The sequence below is a fragment of the Myotis brandtii genome, unplaced genomic scaffold (genome assembly GCF_000412655.1).
Source record: "Myotis brandtii unplaced genomic scaffold, ASM41265v1 scaffold1167, whole genome shotgun sequence".
NCBI lineage: Eukaryota > Metazoa > Chordata > Mammalia > Chiroptera > Vespertilionidae > Myotis > Myotis brandtii.
The window spans coordinates 1,494,978-1,516,120 of record NW_005354039.1 but is presented as its reverse complement, the minus strand read 5'-3'; the positions used below and the strand labels follow the sequence as shown (position 1 = coordinate 1,516,120).

The 21,143-nt window shown below is 57.2% G+C and overlaps 1 protein-coding gene across 12 annotated transcripts in view; it reads left to right on the top strand.

Moving 5' to 3' along the window:
- Window positions 1-21,143, top strand: part of RPH3AL (rabphilin 3A-like (without C2 domains)) — a 106,944-nt gene that overhangs the window by 36,905 nt on the left and 48,896 nt on the right. For 11 of the 12 annotated variants that reach the window (XM_014529561.1, XM_014529544.1, XM_005858325.2 and 8 more), the window contains exon 4: window positions 763-892. The exons of the other annotated variant lie outside the window; for it this stretch is intronic. In XM_014529561.1, the coding sequence (XP_014385047.1) occupies window positions 763-892 (130 nt within the window). The remainder of the gene's footprint in view (window positions 1-762; window positions 893-21,143) is intronic. 12 annotated transcript variants of the gene reach the window in all.

The following is a 21,143-nucleotide window of genomic DNA, read 5'->3' as shown; positions in this document are numbered from 1 at the left end:
CCCCTGTAATCCTGAGTGAGCTTTTAAAAATGTCACTCGGATCAAATCACTCCTCTGCTTAAAACTCCTCAGTAGCTTCCCATTGATCTGAGAGAATAATCCAAGCTCCGTTTTGTGGCCGACAGAACCATGTAATCCGCCTTCCTCACCCCTCCCGCCTGCCTTCATCCCAGGCCCCCTGCCGGGTGCTCGGAGCACAGCCACCCTGGCCTTCTGATCATGCTGATGTGCGGGCCCTTCCTCACGAGGAACGTTCCAGGCTTCCCTCTGCCTCGGGCTTTCCCTCCCCAGCTCTGCACATGGTTCGGTCCTTGTCATCCTTCAGCTCTCAGCCGGATGTCCTCAGAGAGGCCTCCCCGGGTCACGTCTAACATGCCCCTGGCCCTCGGAGCCTCCCTCCCGCCCACTCACTTTATTTCATGGCGCTTTCCCCTCGGAAGGCAGTTTGCTTGTTTCCTTGTGCCTGGACTTTCTCCCTTTATTGAGCATAAGTTCCGTGAGAGCAGGGACCATGTCTGCCTCTGGCTTGTTTGCTACCATATTCCCAGCATCCAGCACCTCACGGATGCTCAATCAGTATTGGCGAGTAAGTGAATGATTAGGGGTTCTAGCCAGGGAAAGAGGCGAGGCAGGGAACAGTGCCCCGGGCGAGGGAACAGCACACGAGGCTTGTGTAGGGTGGGGCCCAAGGCAGCCATGTCCGGGCAGTGGTCGGGATGGAGACAGGAAGTCCCTCCCATCGGACTGTGTCCTGTGCTGCAGGCGGCTGGTGGAACGGCTGGACACCATGAGGCGCAACGTGATGGGGAACGGCCTGTCCCAGTGTCTGCTCTGTGGAGAGGTGCTGGGCTATCTGGGCAGCTCGTCCGTGTTCTGCAAAGACTGCAGGAAGGTAAGGCCCTGCTCTGGCCCTGCCACGCTGGCTGCCCAGCCTGGACCAGTTCTAGTGCTGGCCCAGCTCTGTGGCTTTGCATCCTGGCTCCCAGGAGTGCGTGCATGTGTGTGTGTGTGTGTGTGTGCATGCGTGTGTGTACGCACATGCATGTGTGTGTGTGTGTGTGTGTATACACATGTGTAAGCACATGGTACCCTATGCTTCCTGGTGGGAAGGATTGGAGCCTGAAGGTCAGATGGCCTGGCTTCTGGGACCAGCCCTGGGGAGTGGACCTCTGGGCCTCACAGGTCCAGGTGAGAATGAGGCTCTCCCATTAGCCGCATGACCTCAGAACGCTTGTTTAATCATGTGTTTTATCATCGTCCTGATCTGTAAGATGGGGACTGTCATACTACGTGCCTTCTAGAGTTATGCAGGTTAAATATTATATGCAGAACTCTTAAAGCCTTGTATGGCACAGTAAGTCCTCAATAAACGTTATTGGTTTTTATTAAGTAAATACAACTCTCCTCCGAGCCCAATCGTATGCTAGGATTGCACTTCCTATGCTATCGGTCTGCTTTCTCAGCCTGCTGTGGGCTAATTCTGGGTTAGGGGAACCCAAAAGGACACGTGTCCATAACAATCACTTCCCTCAGGTCCCGATGGTCAAAGTGGGAAGACAGTATTCTCTGGAGTGATGCTGACCATAGTGGGGACCAAGGTTTCCAGGACTAAGAGCAATCGGGAGGGCTGCCTGGAGGCGCTGGCTCCTGAAGCCTTCTGAGAGGCGGAGAGTAGAGTGAGGGGCATTCCGGGCACGGGAGAGCAGCACAGCAAAGACGTGCAGCTGGAAACGGGCTGGGCAAGCCCCGGGCTGTGAGGACGCAGGCCCGAGGGCAGGGAGAAGTGGACCGAAAGAAGAAAAAACGCGGGACATGACATCAGATTTGACTTAGGAACGTGTGGAACTTAGAGGAGGGACAGAAGCGAGATCATGGGGACTTGAAGACATGGGGCAGAGCTGAGACCTTTGTGCAGCGGTTCTCAACCTGTGGGTCGCGACCCCTTTGGCGGTCGAACGACCCTGTCACAGGGGTCGCCTAAGACCATCCTGCATATCAGATATTTACATGACGATTCATAACAGTAGCAACATTACAGTTATGAAGTAGCAACGAAAATAATTTTATGGTTGGGTCACAACATGAGGAACTGTATTTAAAGGGCCAGAAGGTTGAGAACCACTGCCTTGTGGGCGATGGGCCTTGTGAGAAGGAAGAGCTCTTGAGGGCCAAGCTGCATTTGAGCAGAGTGGGCAGGTCCACAGGGCCCCAGGGCCCCTGGGAGATGATCAAAGATATCACCCAGGCACCCTGCCGCCACCAGCCAGGCCTGGATCACTTAGAGAACCAGGAGAGCCCCCAGCCAAGCGTTAGCCCCTATCGGGGCACTGGTGTCTGGGAGGGGAGGACCGTGTCATCCGTTCTCTCAGCCAACAAATACGTCCTGGACTCCTCCTGGTGCCGGCACAGGGATGCGGTGTGGAGACACAGACCCTGCCCTCTGGGACTGTGGGTAATTCATTACAGATGTGACTGGGTTACAGAGGCAGCCCTGGGGGCCTGAGAGCTGTAACAGGGCACTGGCCTAGCGGGGGGTATCCGGGTCCCTCCACTCTGGGTTCGCCAGTGACTGGGGCGCTTCTGTTTATTTCCATCTCCACTTCCTACCTCCTCACCTTTTGCACCGGCGGGCAGGTGTGTCCCGGAGGCGTGTGGCCATGGGCAGGCTGCTGGGGCGATCGGACGTGGGGAGTATCCAGATCCAGGCCTGGGGGCAGGTCTGCGGGGGCTCCTGGCCACACGGAGGCGTCTCCTGCAGGAGCCCTGGCCGGTTTCAGCAGCCACAAGCTAACGAGTGTGCGGGTGGAACCCTTGAGGCGGGCACTTGTGGCAGCCGCCCCTCAGTAATTGGGCCCGCACGCCCAGGCTGCCCGCCCTCATTAGGGGAGGGCTGTGGTGGGAAGGGAGAGGGGCCGCTGGTTAATTAGAGAGGCCTGGCACTCCTAATTGCTCAGGATCTGAGTCAGCCAGCTTGTGGTTTAATTGGAGTCGGGTTTCACCAGCGATGGGAGGCGGGGCCGGGCTGCAGGAAAGCCCGCCCAGGCCCTGGATGGCGCTATCACCGTGCAAGGGAAGCAATGGGATTTTTTTTTCTGGCTTCAGACAAAGTGTGTCTCATGGTGAGGGTGCCGCGGAGGCTGCCCAGGACGCGGTTGTCTCAGCGATGTGTGCCGAGTCCCCGTGAGAGAGGACGAGGCAGCATCGCACTCTGCTCTAAGCTGGTCCGTAGAGAAGTCCAGCTGCGTGAGGGGTGGGCGTCCCTGCTCAGGATGGGGAGGTGCTGGAGGGAAGGCGCCAGCCAGAACCTGACCCGGCCCCACAGCCTGCTTGAGGCTCTGGGGAGGTATGGGAGGGGGCTCAGCCGAGACCCCCAGCAGGAAAGCTGGCGGTAACCTGAGGGCCACTAACCCCATCAAGGGGGCCCCACCCATTCAGTGCATTGCCCTACAGAACAGAAGCTGGCGGTGGGGGCGGGATCTGTGTTTAACAAGATCCAGGGGATTCCGATTCTCTTTAGGTTTGAAAACTCCTGCTCTGAGGTCCCGGCACCAGGCCTGGCTCAGGGTGGTGGTGAAGGACCTGGAGTGGCCGGCCTTCCCTCTGCTTCTCGGCCACCCCTTGCCCTCCCCACACCCGCCCACGCACCACACAACCCCACTCCCCTCACACTGCACCCCACCTTCACATACCACACCTCCCACACCCCCACACCCTCACACACAGCCCCCACTCCCCTCACACTGCACCCCACCTTCACATACCACATCCCCACACCCCCACACCCTCACACACAGCCCCACACCCCTCACACTGCACCCCACCTTCACACACCACACCCCCACACCCCCACACCCCCACACACAACCCGCGTCCCCCCACTGGCGCGTCCCCACCCCTAGGGCAGAGTGTCCTGCGCCCTCCCTCGGGCCGTGCTAGCCTTGCCAACCGTGAGCACCGAGGCCATGGTGTCACTGTGTGTGTTAGACCAGTGGTTCTCAACCTTCCTAATGCCGCGACCCTTTAATACAGTTCCTCATGTTGTGGTGACCCCCAACCATAAAACTATTTTAGTTGCAACTTCATAACTGTAAATATCTGATATGCAGGATGTATTTTCATTGAACATAATTAAAGCATAGTGATTAATCACAAAAACAATATGTAATGATATATTCAATATGTGTTTTCCAATGGTCGTAGGCGACCCCTGTGAAAGGGTCGTTCGACCCCCAGATTGAGAACCGCTGCTTTAGAGTCTACCAAGTGCTTTCACTAACATCACCCCCTTTTGCTCCTCAGCACAAAGCTGTCGGAACTGGGAGTGAGGCTGTTTCCCAGTCACAGGTGGGAAACGGGCTCGGTGGGCGCCGTGTGGCCTCCTGGGTCACCTGGCTGGGCAGTGGGGCGCGGGGTCCCCCAGGGGCGCTTGCTGTGCTGCCCCTCCGTTCCTCGCCTGGTGTGCTTTTCCTTCCTGGGAAAAGCGGGGATATCTTCCTAAAGAACCCAGGAGAGCTCAGCCGGCGTGGCTCAGTGGTTGAGCGTCTACCTATGAACAGGGAGGTCACGGTTCGATTCTCGGTCAGGGCACATCCCCAGGTTGCAGGCTCAGTCCCCAGTAGGGGACGTACAGGAGGCGGCCGATCAATGATTCTCTCTCATCACTGATGTTTCTATCTCTGTCTCCCTTTTAAACATAAAAATATGTTTAAAAAAATAAAGAACACAGGAGGCGAAATATCTTACTCGATGAAATATTGAAAACTTTTCTCCTAAAACCGGGAATAAGACAAGTTCTTTGTATCTTTATGGCCACTTCTACCCAGTGTTGTACTGGAGGCCCAGCCAGTGCAATCAGGCAAGAAAAAGAAACGTATGGCATAAGGATCAGAAAAGAAGAGCTAAACTGTCCTTATGTGTGTCTCCGTGGTTAGAGGGCCGGCCCGTGCACAGAAGGGTCTCAGATTTGATTCCAGGTCAAGGGCGTGGTACCTGGGTTGCAGGTTCAATCCCCGGCCCCAGTTGGGGCCATGTGGGAGGCAACCAACTGATGCATCTCTCACATCAATGTGTCTCTCTCCCTCCCTCCCTCTCTCTAATAATCAATGGGGAAAATGCCCTCGAGTGAGGATTAACAAAAACAAATAACTATCATTATTCACGAATAACATGATTATATAACTAGAAAATCTGAAAGAACCTAAATGTGAATGGCTAGCATTAGTAGGTGCCTTTAGCAAGGCTGTTGTATACAACTTCGGTGTACAAGAAAATTGGTATTTCTATACACCTAAGACAAAAATGAGAGACAATAAGGCCAATTTATGACAGAGGGAACATTGGCATGAGGTGGGTACAGAATGGTCTTTTGGATAAATAACGCGAGGTCATTGGATATTCGTATGGAAGAAATGTATCCTGACCTTTACCTCACACCACATACACATCGATTCTGCACTGATTTCAGATTTAAATGGGAAAAGTACAATGGTAAGAGACAGAGAGAGAGAGAGAGACAGAGAGAAACGAACACAGGAGAAGTCCCTTTAAGGGCCAAGGCGTGGGTGATGGGTGATGCCTTTGAGGCCCCCAGGAGCACCCAGAAGGCCCTGTCTGAGGCCACCCTTCCCCCACGCTCTGTCCAGTGCTGGCCGTGGTGGGCTGGCTGCCCTCCCCACCACTGGGGGTAAAATGTCTTTCCCTGGACTTTCAGAAGCAGCCTGATGTTCTCAGGATGTTCCCACTCCAACAGCTAAACACTGGGGCTGGCTGGGCGCACCTCAGGGGTCCAGGGCCTGGGCGGTGGGAGCGTGGGCAGCCCTTTGGGGAGACTTTTCCTTCCTTCGGAGCCAACTCAGCTCCCTAGGCCCATCCTTGCAAATGAAATTTAACTTCATGAAGGGCTTGTCTCTGCAGAATTTTTTCATTCATTTCATGCTACAGCGTTTTATCGGGTACTGATGATATGCCAGGCCCTGGAGGTACTGTGATGAACAAGGTAGGAGGCGGCCTCGCCCTCGTAGTCATAAGAGCCAGTACTTCTCTTACTTACTCTGCTAGACGCTGCTCTAAGGGCCCGTCACATGTTAACTCCTTCAGTCCTCCTAGCAGCCCTATGGGGTTGGCACTGTTATCATTCCCCCTTTACAGATGTGTAAACTGAGGCACAGAGTGGTTAAGAATCTCGCCCAAGGTGACTCAGCTAGTTAGTTGTGGAGCCAGTATTTGAACCCAAGGAGTCTGGTTCTGAGCATTTTTATGAATAACTGCTCTGCTGCATCAACCCCATGGCGTTATAAGCTAAGAAAAGGCGATACGGACAAGAGCAAATAAATACAGTCATTCCAGAAAGTGGCAAAAACACACAAAGCAGGGAGGGAAGGAGGGCGGGCACTGTAAGAGCCAGTGGGGAGGGCGTGGGGGGCAGTTATTTTATTTTGCATGTACAGCGAGGGCCTCAGATGAGGAGGTGACATTTGAGCTGAGACCATAACAAGAAAAAGTCAGATCTGGCAGAAAGGGTCCTGAGCAGAGGGAGCAGCGTGGACGAGGTGCGGGGTTGGGAAGAATGGGGTGTGAGTGAGAACAGAAAGAGCGCCAGGGAGGCCCGGGGAGGGGGAGGCCCCGCAAGTGACCCTTCAAAGCTTTGAGGCCTGGCCCTTGTGGAGTCTGTGGGATGGGGGCTGCCCCCCCCGCCCCCACCCTGCTCCCTGGATTCACTTGAGTCCCTGAAATAGGAGGAGGCCATTTTAAAAATTATTTTTAACTTGTGGTAAATATACATAACATACAATTTACTTTTTAAACCACTTTTAAGTGTACATACAGTTTAGGGGCACGACTTACGTTCATGTTGCGCTATCATCACCACCATCACCTCCAGAACTAGCTCATGTTGCAAAACCAAAACTCTGTCCCCAGTAAATATTAACTCCCCATCCCCGCCCCCCTTCCCCAGCCCCTGGCATCCACCCTCCTACTTTCTGTTGCTATGCATTTGCCCACCTTAGGGACCTCATATAAAGCGGAGTCCTACAGTACTTGTCTTCCTGTGACTGGCTTGTTTCACTTAACGTATTGTCACCAAGACCCATCCAGGTGGTAGCAGGTGCCAGGAGGCCCCTCTTTCTAAGGCTAATATTCCATTGTATGTAGATGTCGCATGGTGCTGACCCGCTCCTCCATCAGCGGACTCTGGGTTTGCTTCTGCCTCTCAGCTGTTGTGAATGGTCCTCCCAGGAACGTGTGTGCAAACATCCCCTTGAGTCCCTGCTTTCGAGTCTTTGGGGCTTGTCCCCAGAAGCAGCTGCTGGACCACGTGATCATTCTGTTTCGCTGTTGGAGGAGTTGCCGTCCTGCTTCCCGTGACGGCCGCACCATTTTATATTCCCACCAACAGTGCACAAGGTTAGGAGGGTGCAGCTTGTTGCAGGGTCTCCCTCCTGAATGGGGGCGCGACGAAGCCCGTCCATGTCCCCCGCTGACCCTCGGGTGTGGCCACAAGAGCAGCAGCAGCCCTGAGCAATAGTCGCTGCATCCAGACTGGCCTCGCCGTGCCCCTGTCCTCCTCAACCTAATTCAGATGTAGCAGACGTGCGCTTGGGCCTCATTACCAAGATGGATTTTTTTCATTCAGCTACTGATGTTTCCTAAATTCCCGGAAAAAGTCACTTAATCCGCCTGCCCTGAGGGCCTGCGCTGGCTGCTGTGTCACCCAGGCTGCTTGGCGAGATTGGACCTGGCTGCTGGTGCGGGATCGGAGGGTGGGAGCAGACACCACGCAGCCCCGTGGAACGCGTGCCTGCTCAGGATCTGGCGGTCAGAACGTCTCCGTTAGGCACGCTTCTTTCTTGCTGCTCCGGTGCCTGCGGTGGGTCTTTCTTCCCCCAGAGGAGCTTCTTTCTTGCCACCTGGAGCAGTCCAGAGACCGTCTGCTCACCCTGCCGTGCCACTGACCTTCAGCTCAAGGTCAAGGGCAGATGAAGAGCTGCCAAGAGCCAGGGTGGGCTTGGGGAACCTTGAGACCCTCTGGTGGCAAATCCCAGAGCTTCCGGGAGACCAGCCTTATGGCCATTCAATTAGAACCTGTGATACCAGAGAAATGTGTGGGTGGTCTTTCCCCATTGTGAGTGGGAGTGGGGTTCTTGGGGTACCACTGGAGTAAGGATTTCCAGAGGCCCCCATGGAGGATGCGATATGGCAGAAAGTTTTTATTTCCAAGGAATTGCATCCCTTCAGTAAAGCTCAAAGCAACACCAGTCTCTAGTGTTGCAGCATCAGGCTAGTTCCAGTCCATTAGTCATTGTGTGTGGGCGAATGTTGGCTGTGGGCCGTGTGGGCGAATGTAGGGGAGCAGGAGCATGAGAGCCCCACAAGCCAGGAGTCCATCAGGAGGAACCGAGAGCGTGAGAGCGCAGGCCTTCGTTGTAGGGGTGGGGCACCTCGTTTCTGCCGAGGGCCCTGTGGACATTTACAGCACCGTTCGCGGGCCATACAAAATTATCAGCTTAAAAAGTAGCTGCTACACTGCGTCAAACATTTAATTAACTCACCCCTAATGCCTTGGCAGGACAGACCAAATGATTCCGTGGGCCAGATGTCCCCACCCCTGGTTTAGGGAATTAAATATTCCAAATTTTGCCCCCTTGCAGCGACCATGCCCATTCCGGCTGATAACCTCTGTTCTCGGGTGTGACGGACAGTAAGCACCTTCCCTATGTCACCCCAACTTTACTGGTGTCTGTCTCCCATCTGTCCAGCGCCCTCCCCCCGCTATCTTCGGGGAGTAGACGGGAGGCCCCCTGGGGCTGTAAGGCTGCAGCTTCCCGGCAGAGCTGCCCACATGGCATGCCTGTGAGGTTTGGCCTTCCCTTGGCTCCTTTCTGTTAGGAAGAACTAGGTCAGCGGTTCTCAACCTGTGGGTCGCGACCCCTTTGGCGGTCGAACGACCCTTTCACAGGGGTCGCCTAAGACCATCCTGCATCTCAGATATTTACATTATGATTCATAACAGTAGCAACATCACAGTTATGAAGTAGCAACGAAAATAATTTTATGGTTGGGTCACAACATGAGGAACTGTATTTAAAGGGCCAGAAGGTTGAGAACCACTGAACTAAGTTAACCACAATGGCGTCTCCGGCAGCCCTCCAGAGACCCTGTCCACTTAGCCTGCCTGCGTGCCACACCCTGCCCTCCAGGAGCTCCCCACTGTGACAGAGGGTGTAGTGCAGCGGGAGGAGTGCTGTAGGAGCAGGGCATGGAGTGGCCCCAGGCAGAGGGCGCCCGAGAGCTCTGTGAGCAGGGGGGTGGGGGCCTGGAGGGTGGAGACCCAGGTGCCTGGGGAGGGCAGTGCAGGAGGAGGCACACCTCTGTAGAGGCAGGGGGACAGTGGAGTGCAGGGCCTGGGGGGAGGCGTGCATTTGGCATAGCGAATGGTTTGGGGATGTCGGGGAGTCGGCAGGGAGAGGGAGGCGGGCCGAGGAGGGTGGAGTGAGTGAAGTGAGGCTTGTGAAGGGCCCTGGTGCCTGGCTAAGGCGTGTCCTATATGCAGCAGAGCCATCGGGAAAAGAGTTCTTTCTATTCAGGAAGCAAGTGGGTCTCTGGGGAGGTCAGGTCCAGAGGCAGACCTGGAGGGGGACTGCATGGTGGGCGAGAGAGCCTATTGGAGGCTCTAAAACAGTAAACCAGGCTGTACTCCAGAGGCACAGACGCGTAAGCTTTAGCTCACAGCTGTGGCCGCTGCACCCCCTGACCTGCGGGGGCCAGTGCAGGCCCGAGGAGCAGGTTCTGGGGCAGTAGACGGAGCTTGGTGTGCTGTTACTTTAAAGCAATGGCAGGTTTGCTTTCCAAATCTCTCTGTCTCAGGCTGGGGTTGAGTTCCTGTCCTCTTAGCAGGGGGACGCCAGTGTGGGGGTCGGCTTGTGCTTCTGAGACGCCCCTCTGTCTCTGATGTTTCTGTGATGCCGTATACCCTTTATAGCCCCCAGGAGGTAGGGAGGCAAAAGACAGTGATTAAACCCATTTCCCAGCTGGAGAAACTGAGGCTCTGAGAGATGACTTGCTCCTGGTGGCATAGCCAGGGCCTCACATCTCAACTCAGAACTTTGCTCACTCTTTGGGGGGTAAAAAGAGCTGAAGACTCATAGGAGACACACACCCCCCAAAGGAAGGTGATATTAGGTGCCAAGGCCATTGACTAAGTGCCTCTAACACTGGAGAAGGGATCATAGGCCCCCTGGCCGCCCCTGGAGCAAACCTCCCCGCCGAGGTTTGTCACACACCCCGGGATGCTGGGCGGAGCCTGGACACATCTGGGGGTTTGCAAGGGGTTTGAGTTTGCTGAGTCATGGATGAGAGTCACTGGGAGGCCGGCCGTCCCCTCATGAGTGAGCAAAACCGCCTCTAGGCCTGGGTTGGGGTTGGGGTTGGGGTCGGGGTCGGGGTTGGGCTCCCTTCTGAGACAGCTGTCTGGCACCCCCTCGGGCCCCTTGCCACCGGAGCTTCGCGGCCCTTTCCCCTGGGTCTGGTCATTGTACATTCGAGAGAACGCAGGCAGCAGGAAGCAGTGTTGGCAAATCCGTTTAGCAGCTGTTGCCAGGAACGGTAATTTTGTGCAGCCTCTTGTCCTCTGTTGTCGCCTCACTGCTGCGCCCGGCCAGCTGCCACACCTCGGAAGGCCTGCCCGGTGCCTTTCCCACGCGGCCCTGTGCTGTCCGCTGACCTTAACTTGGGGTGGATGGCGCCTGCCCTCTGTCCCCCGAGGCAGGAGGGTGGCCAGCAGGTGCCTCTCCTGCTGCTGGGGCAGCTGGGAGGGGGCAGGGAGGGGGGAGCCAGCTTCTCTTCAGAGGCTGCCTGTAGCCCCGGCCTCCAAACCAAGAAAGAATCGGGCCTTTCTCAGACACAGCTTGGGGGATCTTTCCTCGCTCCCTCACGAACTCCCTCCTCGCCCTTGTCATCTGCCTTCTGTGGGAGGGGCGACTCTCCCAGGTGACAGATGGAGAAACTGAGGCTGGGCGGGATTACGATCTGCCGGGCCTGCCAGAGACCCCTCTGCCCGGAAGCACCTCTGCTGTGCCAAGTTTCCAGGCCAGACAGGCGTGGACTCCGGCCTCCAGGGAGCGAGGCCACCGCACGGCCTCCCCACCAGCTCCCGGCTGCCTGCAGGGGAGTCTCATGAGCCTCCCAGCTCGTTCCCTGCGCCTCTGCTTGTTCATCTTGCCCACGTGCGGCTTGATCCGTGCGCTCTGCCCACCCCCTGAAGTCTTCAGTGGCTCCCTACTGCCCGCAGAATGAAGTCAGACCGCCTCCACACGGTGTCCAGGGCTCCCAGGCCATTCCTGGGCACAGGCTGCTGACTTCCGCAGCGTAAATGAACCTCCCGGGCTGGGAGTTCCGGGGCCTGAGGGTCGGGCCTGACTGCACCTGCCTGACCATCACCCCTCTCCTTGGAGTCCGCACCGGCACATCACCCGGGTCCCTAATTGCTCGTTAGTGCTGCTGCCCTGGAATCTTCAGGAGCCTGAGGGTGTTTGTCTAGGCTGCTGTGTTTTATACCGGCTTCGAGGATAATTGACTGTGTCCCAGGCCCTGGAGCGGGCGTGGGGAAGGGAGAGGGCATTTTCACATACACCGACCTTCCGAGAGTTAGGATGACCCTGGAAGCAGAGAAGACAGTGCTGGCCTCGGGAGCAGCTGCCGAGGGCTGACGTGTCCCTGGCTGAGTTGGCGGGGGCTGAGCTGGGGGGTGGGAGGGTCTCCCGACCTGGGCCCGCGGGGTCTGTGCAGTCACTGGAGAGACAGTCAGTAGGATGCAATCGGCACTCCCCTCTGGACGCTCACTGTGGGAGCTCACGGGAGGGAGTGGGCATCGAGGAGGGAGTCACGGAGGAGAACACATTTGCGTTATTCCTGAGGGAGGCTTAGAAGCTCACTACCATGCGGCACAGCCCGGGCAAAGGCATGGAGGCATGGAAATCCCGGGAGTGCTGGGAGCAGACAGTGACGCTCAGCGGGCGCGATGGGCTTGGCGAGGCTGCAGAGTGAGGTGGGGGCCAAGGACTTCCGTGTGCATCCGTGTTCTCGTCTTTCTGCCCCTCAGCCCGTGAGCCTTCTCGTGCTCTCGCCTAGTCCGGGGCCTGGCAGCAGTAGGGCCGTGGGAACTGTTTTCTGGATGCTCTTGGCATCATCGGCCCGACCTGCAGTGAAGGTGCTGCCCACCAGATTCTAGGGGGAGGGGTGGCGGAAGGATAACTGAGGCTCCTGCCTCACCTTCCGACAAGCAGGGCTGAGATGTCAGTGTCTTTGAGGTCAGGTGGAGACGCTGGGCACATGCGCTGGGACTGTCGCATTTCAGAGCTAGCGTCTTCGCGGCAGAGCTGGCAAGGGGTCCTCGCATGGCCAGTGCTGACCGCAGCCAGCGCCCTCCCTCCACGCTGGGACTTCGTGGCAGCCCCCGGGGAGCCAGCCACACCTGCAGCCATGAGCTCAGGGGCTGCTGAGAGGGGCGGGCATTATCAGGGCTCTGGACGTGAGGATGAAGCAACCCCAAATGGTCTAGCCCCGTGGTCGGCAAACTCATTAGTCACCAGAGCCAAATATCAACAGTACAACGATTGAAATTTCTTTTGAGAGCCAAATTTTTTAAACTTAAACTATATCGGTAGGTACATTGTTATTAACCTAATCAGGGTACTCCTAAGGCTTAGGAAGAGCCACACTCAAGGGGCCAAAAAGCCGCATGTGGCTCACAAGCCGCGGTTTGCCGACCACTGGTCTAGCCTCTTCCTGCCTGTCACTCTGAGAAGCAGGCTCCTTTAACAGAGGCTGGGCCAGGGGACGCGGGTGGCAAATCCTCTGTGGGAGGCCCGGCCCCAGGGCCTCCGGAAAGCAGAGGTGGGTTATGCAACCAGGGCCGGGCTGGGGAGGCTGCAGCGGCTTTGTCTGGCCATCAGTTCCCTGCCTTCGTGCTCCCGGTATGGCCGGTGTCGGTCTCGGAAAGTGAGCTGCCGTTTATCTTCAGACCAGCATTGTTTCCTGGGCCCCTCCTCGGCTAGTGTGGGGGTCACAGAGAGTGTGGGTGAGAGGTCAGATCGGGACTTGGACCCCAGCCTGCCCTCCACTGGCTGCCCTTGTGTGACCCGGGACAAATGACCTAAGCTGTCTGCCCCGTCTCGCCTTGTTAAGTGAATAATCCGTGTCAGGCACGCCTGCCGAACCCAGCACAGCACGCGGAGGGTTATATAATAAGCCCTTGTGTTTATTGTTACGGACCTGGGTCTGCATCCTGGCTCTGCCACCTCCTTGTTACATGAACTTAGCCGAGCCACCCAGCCTCTCAGGCCTCCGAGAGCCTCATCCACGACATTCAGGCCATAAACCTTTCCTCAAGGGGCCATTGTGAACGTAAATGAGATTGAATGTGCTCATGAGAATGTGTGTTGAGCGCTGAGTTGGTGCCAGGCATGGCCGAAGTGCTCAGTAAATGGCAGCTGTTATCATTATGAGCTGTAACTCTAAGCGACCATGAAGCGAGGAGCAAGATGGATGTAAGCCGCCTCCTTCACCTCCTGAGCCTGCCCTGCCCCGACCCCGCCCAGCCGGAGCAGAGGTGAGAGCGGCAGGCCGCCCTGTGACCTGGCCACCCTGGGAGACTGCTGGTCCGAGTGTCATCCCTCAGTGATCCTGATGGGGCCACATGGACCTGCGGCTGGAAGTCTGGGGGACATGCCCAGCTCGGCCCCGTCACTTCCAGGAGCCAGCGGGCGGCACAGAAGCCAGGGACTTCTTCCTTTAGGGCTGGAAGGAGCTGCTAGTAAGGAGGGCTCCAGGAGTCTAGCCCCAGCAGGGGAGCCCCGAGGGCGGAGCAGGCCGTGTTCAGGGCTTATGGAAGCTGTATGAGGGTCGTGGCGCCCTTGATTGTGTTGGACTCTGTCTACCACCTGTTCTTCCTCCCGAGCAGGTGGGCGCGGGGCCAGAGATGGGCCTGAGGTGCACACCCGGCTGGGAGATGTTAGGAGGCACGTGTTCAGGAACCCCTGCGAGGCCCCTTCTCAGAGGAGTGGCCAGTTCTAATGCACGTTGATCTCTACTCACGGAACCCTGGGGAGTCCCCACGCGGCTCCTGACCGGGAGCTGTGGGGCGCTTCCTCTGTCCGGACTTTCGCCTTTCGAAACCCAGGCTCCCTTTGGATTAATAAGGAAACTTTCCACATTCTTTTTATTTAAAAAAATGGTTTTATTGATTTCAGAGAGAGGAACAGGGAGAGGGAGACATCAATGATGAGAGCTGCCTCCTGCCCGCCCCCTCCGGGTGAACCCACAACCCAGGCATGCGCTCTGACCAGGAATCCAGCCCTGACTCCTGGTGTGTGGGTCGATGTTCAACCACCACCCACGCTGGCTGGGCTTCCCACATTCTTTTATGACACAATTTGATGTTTCAAAATACTACCCTATGTTTGAAAAAAAGTGAATATGATAGTGAACGTGCTTTCCCACTATACGCGTCCCATCATCCTCGGGCCCTGGAGGGTCTGTCACCGCCTCAGAGCAGAGGGACCCCAGACGGAGCCGCTGTGTGCGGCATTCACAGACGCACGCATGTGAGGGGTTCCCCCGGCCTCTGGGGCACATCTGGCCTTGCCTGAGACAGGCTGGCTCTGGGACCTCCCCGGCTGCATCCCGCGGCCCTTTGTCCCTCCGTGTTTATGCGCATAATTCCCTATGCGCACGGTCCTGCGTCAGCGCCTAGTCACACTTGGTGCTCTTGCACGCACGCCTGCGCTGTGCACCTCGTCCCCGGGGCTGTGTCGTGGGCACGTCTTGACACCTCACACCGAGCACATCCCTGGCGCCCAGCGTGCCATCCTCAGATGCCGTTGCCTGAGTGATTGAATTCGTCGAGTCCGAGTACCATGGCTCCTGTGGTCCCCCTTTGCTCAGACATTATTAGCTTGGCTATTTTTTTAAAACCTTCCTCTCAGCTTCAGATTGAAGAACCTTCTCCACTCCCTGGCCCAGCTGTTGTTTGAAACCGTAGCTGCCTCCACTGGGCCCCCGTCACCCACTCTACACGCCCCTTGGGCCCCATCGAGGCGGCTCAAACCGCCTTTGTTTCCCGTGATCTCGGGGAAAAGAGGCAAAAAACGGGCACACAGTTCCTGGTCTCAGAGGTGATGCGAGGATCACCAGGACCTGGAAGAGTTAACGGGCCAGTGGTGGGCCCAGTGGAGGGGGCAGGTGAGCAGCCATCACCCCCAACCCCAGCCAGCCTGGCGGTCCCTTCCTGCCTGACGTGCCCCTGTCCCCCGTCAGACACGCGCAGTGGGGCACGAGCGCAGACATGATCCAAGGCCCACACGAGGCGTGATCTCTTATTATGCACTTGCAAATGGTCATAATCAAGAGCTGCTTCTGTTCCCTTTGTAACCCTCCCCTCCAACCAGGACACGGCACCACCGGGCTGCCTAGTGAGTGGCGGGTGGAGGGCCTGCTCGCAGGGCGGTGCCGCTTCTAGAAGCCTGTAATCTGCACCGCCTCCTTTCCGCTGGGAGAGGCCGCTGGGGGCGGGGGCCTCACAGGCCAGGGGTTTGCGGGTGGTCCCGGAGCAGCGCCATGTGCGGGAGAGAAGGGCCTGCTCGCAGGGCGGTGCCGCTTCTAGAAGCCTGTATTGCTGCATCGTTTTTCCTAAAACACAATCGGATGTTTCCTTGTTGAAGGTTTGCTTTCTGGCAACGAGAACACACCATGCGGTGTGGAACACATACGTGCGGGGTCCCATCTTCACGTTGCTTCGTGCGTGTGCTGCTGTCGTTCATATGTAGCCATTTCTGCCCGCCCTTGGGGGCCTGTGCGCATCATGTGAGCGTCGTTCACAGAGAGACCCGCTCACTGTCATCGTCGGTTGGTTGGAACTCTTGGCAAAGTCCTTTTCCACACGAGTCTTGCCAGTTCACAAGCTCCTCCAGCCCCTGGGACACTCGAGGACAGTGGGCTGTGCCTGGCTCATCCTCGTCGCTCCCAGAACAATGCCTCGCACCAGTATTGACGAAACGTTAGTTGAATTAAAGCATCAAATATTTTTAAATTAACCGTCTTCAATATTCACTTCTGCCGCGCAGCGTACATTTCCTGGCCTCCTTGTACGGAACACTTGAGCACAGTTTCATCTTATTTTGGTTGACTGAGCGTCGCCAACATCTCTGTCTGTGTGATGGATGATAATCCCGCCGAGCCCTCGGGGCCTGTGGAGGGTGCGAGCTGTTCCCCGGTTACTGAATGTTCCTGAGAGGCGTTGGTGTCTGCGTGCGAGCAGCTTTGTTCCCGGCCCCGCACCCCCTCCCTTCCTCTGATCAGATCAGTTTGGGAACCCCCGGTGGAGCTGGGGGTTCTGCGTGAGGTGGGCGGGGACTCACAGGGAGGCTGTGAAGGCCCACCTGGGAGCCAGGGCCCGAGCGCAGGTGCACCTCGCCTCGAAGGTCCACTTGCACTTCCTGTGGGAAGGTGAAGGTGTTACCTGGCAGTGGCGGCGCTCCAGGGAGGCCAGGGGTCACCCGAGTGGCCGGGGGTTATGAGGATATCAAGGAGGGCGCCCCCTCAGACATTAGGATGAGGCTGCATCCCCGGGAAAGGAAAGGGCACTGAGCATCCGTTGTTAAGGGTCGCACCCACATGATCTCTCCGGCCCTGCCGGCTGCACCCCAGGGTGGAGGACAGGCCAGGAGGGGTCCTGTGGGGTGCAACCCTTAACGTGGGATGCTCAGAGCCCTTTCCCTGGGGTTCGGGCCAGCCTGGGTCACACACGTACCCTGAGAGTCAGGCCTGCCCGGCCAGCAGCCCGGCCACCCCTGGACACCCTCCCCTGAGCGCAGGCTCTCCCACCGCCTCCCCTGTGCTGCCACGTGGGTGTTTCCTGTCTCTCTGTGTCGTTTCCTCGGTAACTGGCACATGCTAGGAGGGACCACATCTTGCCTTCTCAATTGCAATCGTACAAGTAGCTGCTGTTTGTTCATTCATTTATTCTGCAAACGTTCACTGTGCCAGGCACTGGGAGGAGGAAGGTGAACAGAACAGACCTAGCCTCTGCCCTCGGGGAGCTGACAGCTGGGAGAGGAAGTGGTGGTAGTCATAGAGCCACGTGAATGAGGCTAAAATTCCCGACAGCTGAGGACAAAAGGCAAGAGCTCATTATGGAAGCTCCAACCAGGGAGGAAGTCAGGGAGGGCTTCCTTGAAGAAGTGGTGCTTTTGCGGAGGTCTGAAAGGTAACGAAGAGGGAGTGTGGCCAAGTGCATCCCAGAGAGAGAGAGAGCAGCACGTGCCAAGGTCCTGTGGCAGGAAAAACAGTGAGGACCAGAGCCTGAAGACAGGCTGGGGCTCGCAGCACCGGGGCCAGGGGAGGGACTGGCAAGGAGGGAGAGTCTAGCCTGAGCGGGCCTCACACCATGCGAAAGGGGCTGTTTTCATCCAGAGAACCACGGGAAGTCTTTGAAAGCTTTTATGCTGGCAGGGATGGGAGAAATAACATGATTAGATTTGCATCTTGAAAAGATCACTCTGGCTGCCATATCGGGAACCAGCTGGAGGCTGGCCCAAGTGGGGATGAGGAGACCGACTGGGGGGGCCCAGTGCAGGCCGGGCCCTCGAGGGGGCAGCACGGATCAGGGAGGGTGATAGAGGGCAGTTGACAGTCGAAATTTAAAGTTTTTGGAGATGGATTATTATGAGGGAGAGGGAGGATGGAGGATGATTCTTGGTTTTGGCTTGTATCACTGATGGGTGCGGGCACCCTCTACGGATCCAGGCATGTGGGTCAGGACTGTGGTTACTGCCTGCTCTGTACCGTGTTCTGTGCGAAGCACTTTCATGAATCGTCTGCCTTGATCCTCCCTGCGGTGACATGAGTCCACCTGTTACCACTGTTCACAGATGAGGACATGTGCCTCAGAGAAGGTCAGTGACAAGTCTAAGGTTGCATCTAAACTGCCCCAAAGTCTGTGCCCCGTGGACCATACCCTGAACCATCCCCTTCCCCCTGTGTGCTCTAGTCTGGGATACATGTGTGCAAAAGGAACGCATGGAGTGGCCGAGACAGGATTGAGGGGATTGTATGTGCCAACTGAAGGCCTGGACTTTTTTTTTTTAATATATTTTATTGATTTTTTTACAGAGAGGAAGGGAGAGGGATAGAGAGTTAGAAACATCGATGAGAGAGAAACATCGATCAGCTGCCTCCTGCACACTCCCCACTGGGGATGTGCCCGCAACCAAGGTGCATGCCCTTGACCGGAATCGAACCCAGGACCCTTCAGTCCGCAGGCCGACACTTTATCCACTGAGTCAAACCAGCCTGGGCAAGGTCTGGACTTTTGTCACTTCTGCTCTGAGGGAGGCCCAGAGCTAGACTTGGTTTGTTGGACACTCAGACACAATACTAGGCTGTGGGAAGGATGAGGCAGCCATGACCACCGCGGAAGCCAGTGCTCACCTGCCCAGGGCAATTCCGCTCAATGGAAGCCCATCTCAGGCAGGGAAGCAAGCCACCGCCCCCGGGCCCCAGGGCTGTCCTTCACACGGCTGTGGAGTGCACCCTGTGCACCGACTTCACGTCACAGCTGGCTCATACTCTCACTGGATCTTTAAAATACTACCAGCTTCATTTTCTTTTTTGGAACCTGGGAATAAAGACCAAGCCCGTAGGGGAAGAGGCTCATTATTCTCTTACTGATTGGAGATTTAGTAGCGGAGCAGTTATGTATTACTTGAACTGGAGCATGTTATCTTTTTGCTGGCCTGGATTCCCCAGCCAGAGACACGACACAACTGAGAGATGGTGGGATCTGACCGCGGGTTCCACCAGTGATGGAAGGCAGCCTGAAAACAGGGCTGTGCATGGGCGAGGAGGGTGTGCCTGGTCATACCACCCCCAACCCCTCCAAAGCACCCCATAGGGCAAAGGGAGGAGGGAGCATTTGGGAGGTGCCACTCATCCACACCCTCCCCCGCTCCCCTCCCCCCCAGCGTGGGAGCTGACCATCAGCCTTTTGCGGGCATCTGGCCCCCACCACCTCTGTCTCCAGGCCAAGTGGTCTGTGTGCTGTGGTCTGTGGGTAGAAGACAGCACACAGCTCTGGGCACTCTCTCCTGGTCTCTTTCTCTGTTCCCCACCAGCATGGATGTTTAATCAATCAGACAATATTTATTGAGGGCATGTGCACACCCATCCTTCGAGCCCGGCTTAACCATCACTCTGGCAATGCAGCGGGCAGCCACTCAGCCTAGGCAGGCTGACCTGGGACCGAGCGTTGGGCGCTTCATTGGGGACGCATGAGGCCTGGGCCCTGCCTGCCCCGCACTGTGCCATGCGGCCCATGGGCACTCAGCAGGTGACGGTCACAGGAATCAGTAAATTGGAAGACGAGTAGGATTCAGATGGGGAGGGGTGGGGTGGGATGAGGCCAGGACAAACGACAGGCTGAGAATGGCAAGCACTGGATCCCGAGAGCTGATTGGAAGTGAGGCCTTGTGGGGAGCAGTGGGGACAGGCCAGTGAGGGCAGCGGTGAGCGCAGAGGCACCAAGCCGAGGCCCGGGGCCCGGGGCCCAGTGCCATCCAGCAGGACTTCCTGCGATGGTGGAAATGTTCTATTTCTGTGCCATTCGATGTGACGTGTGGCTATTGAGCACTTGAAATATGGTCAGTGTGACCGAGGAGCTGGGCTTTTCCTTTTATCTAGTTTCAATTAATTTTGATTTAGATAGCCACATGTGGCTGGGGGCTACCACATGAGCTGGTGCAGGTCTGGAGGAGAATCACGCAGGGTTTCGGAGCAGGGCGCGCGGGCGTCGCTGATAGGAATAACCGGCAGTTACTGAAAGCTTATGACGTGCTGGTCGCTCTTCGTGTGAATCTCAGTGAACCCCCAAGACAACCCTAGGGCACAGATCCGATCCCATTTCACAGAGGAGAACATCTGAGGCTTAGAGAGGCTTTGCGTAGCTTGCCCACGGGCCCACCCGGGCCTGCCTCACTCCGAAGCCTGCGCCCGAGCACCAAGCTGCAGTGCTTGGGAACAAGCTCAGGGCAGTGTTTCTGGACAGCAAAGTCGGTGACAGGGCAGGATAGCATGAGGGGGAGACCTCGGGAGAACGGGGGCTCGGAGTGATCCAGGTGAGATAGATGACAATGAGCCCCGGCGTGCAGAAGCAAAAGAGGGGGCACAGTCCTGGGCAGGGGCTGTGTCCTCCCAAAATCCGTGTGTGGAAGCCCTGACTCCAACGTGATGCTGTCTGGAGTGAGGCCTTTGGGAGGCGATTGGGGTTGGATGAGGCCATGAGGGTGGGCACCGTGATGGGATCCGTGCTGTATAAGCAGAGGAGCCCAAAGCTCTCTCTTCACCATGTGAGGGCACAGCGAGAAGGAAGGGGGCACATGGAAAGGGCCCTCTCCGAGAACCCGGCCTGCTGGCACCCTGGTCTGGGAGTTCCGGCCCAGAACCGTGACACGTGTGTCTGCTGTGTAAGCCACCCCGTCTAGGATTTGTTTTGTGATAGCAGCCCGAGCTGACCGCGACAGGGGCAGAGGCCGTAGCCCCCCCACCTTTGCTGAATGTGTGGGGCGGGGCGGCCACAGCGTGGGAGGGAGGCTGTGGGGATGCCCATGGAGTGTTGCCGGGGAGGCCGCTGGGCCTGGGCTCCCTGTCCGCCCGGAAACGTCTCCGTTGAGGAGCAGCCGCCCTCCCACCCAGAGAAATATCGAGGAGGGCGGAGCCAGACTCCCAGAACCAGTGTCGTGGAGCCGATGAGCATATGCGGCTGCACACTCATCCCCAGCACAGCCTGTGCCAGGTCATTCCGTGTCACCTCTGCCCATTCATTCATTTGAGAATCATCAGCCACACTCCCAGGCACGTGAGCCGGCTCCTTGGAGAGCCCTGGGCTCCAGCTTGGCACTGGGCAGGGGCGGGCGTTACCCAGCTCTCCTAGGTCCCGGAGCCTGATTGTGCCTACGTAGCGGTGGGACCTCCGGCGGCCTTTACCATCTCCGAGCCTCCGTGTCTTCAGCTGCATCATGGAGAGCCTGCCTCCCCCTCCCTCATACTTTGTTGCTTGGCACATGCAATTGCTCAGGAAACGGTAGCGACCCGTC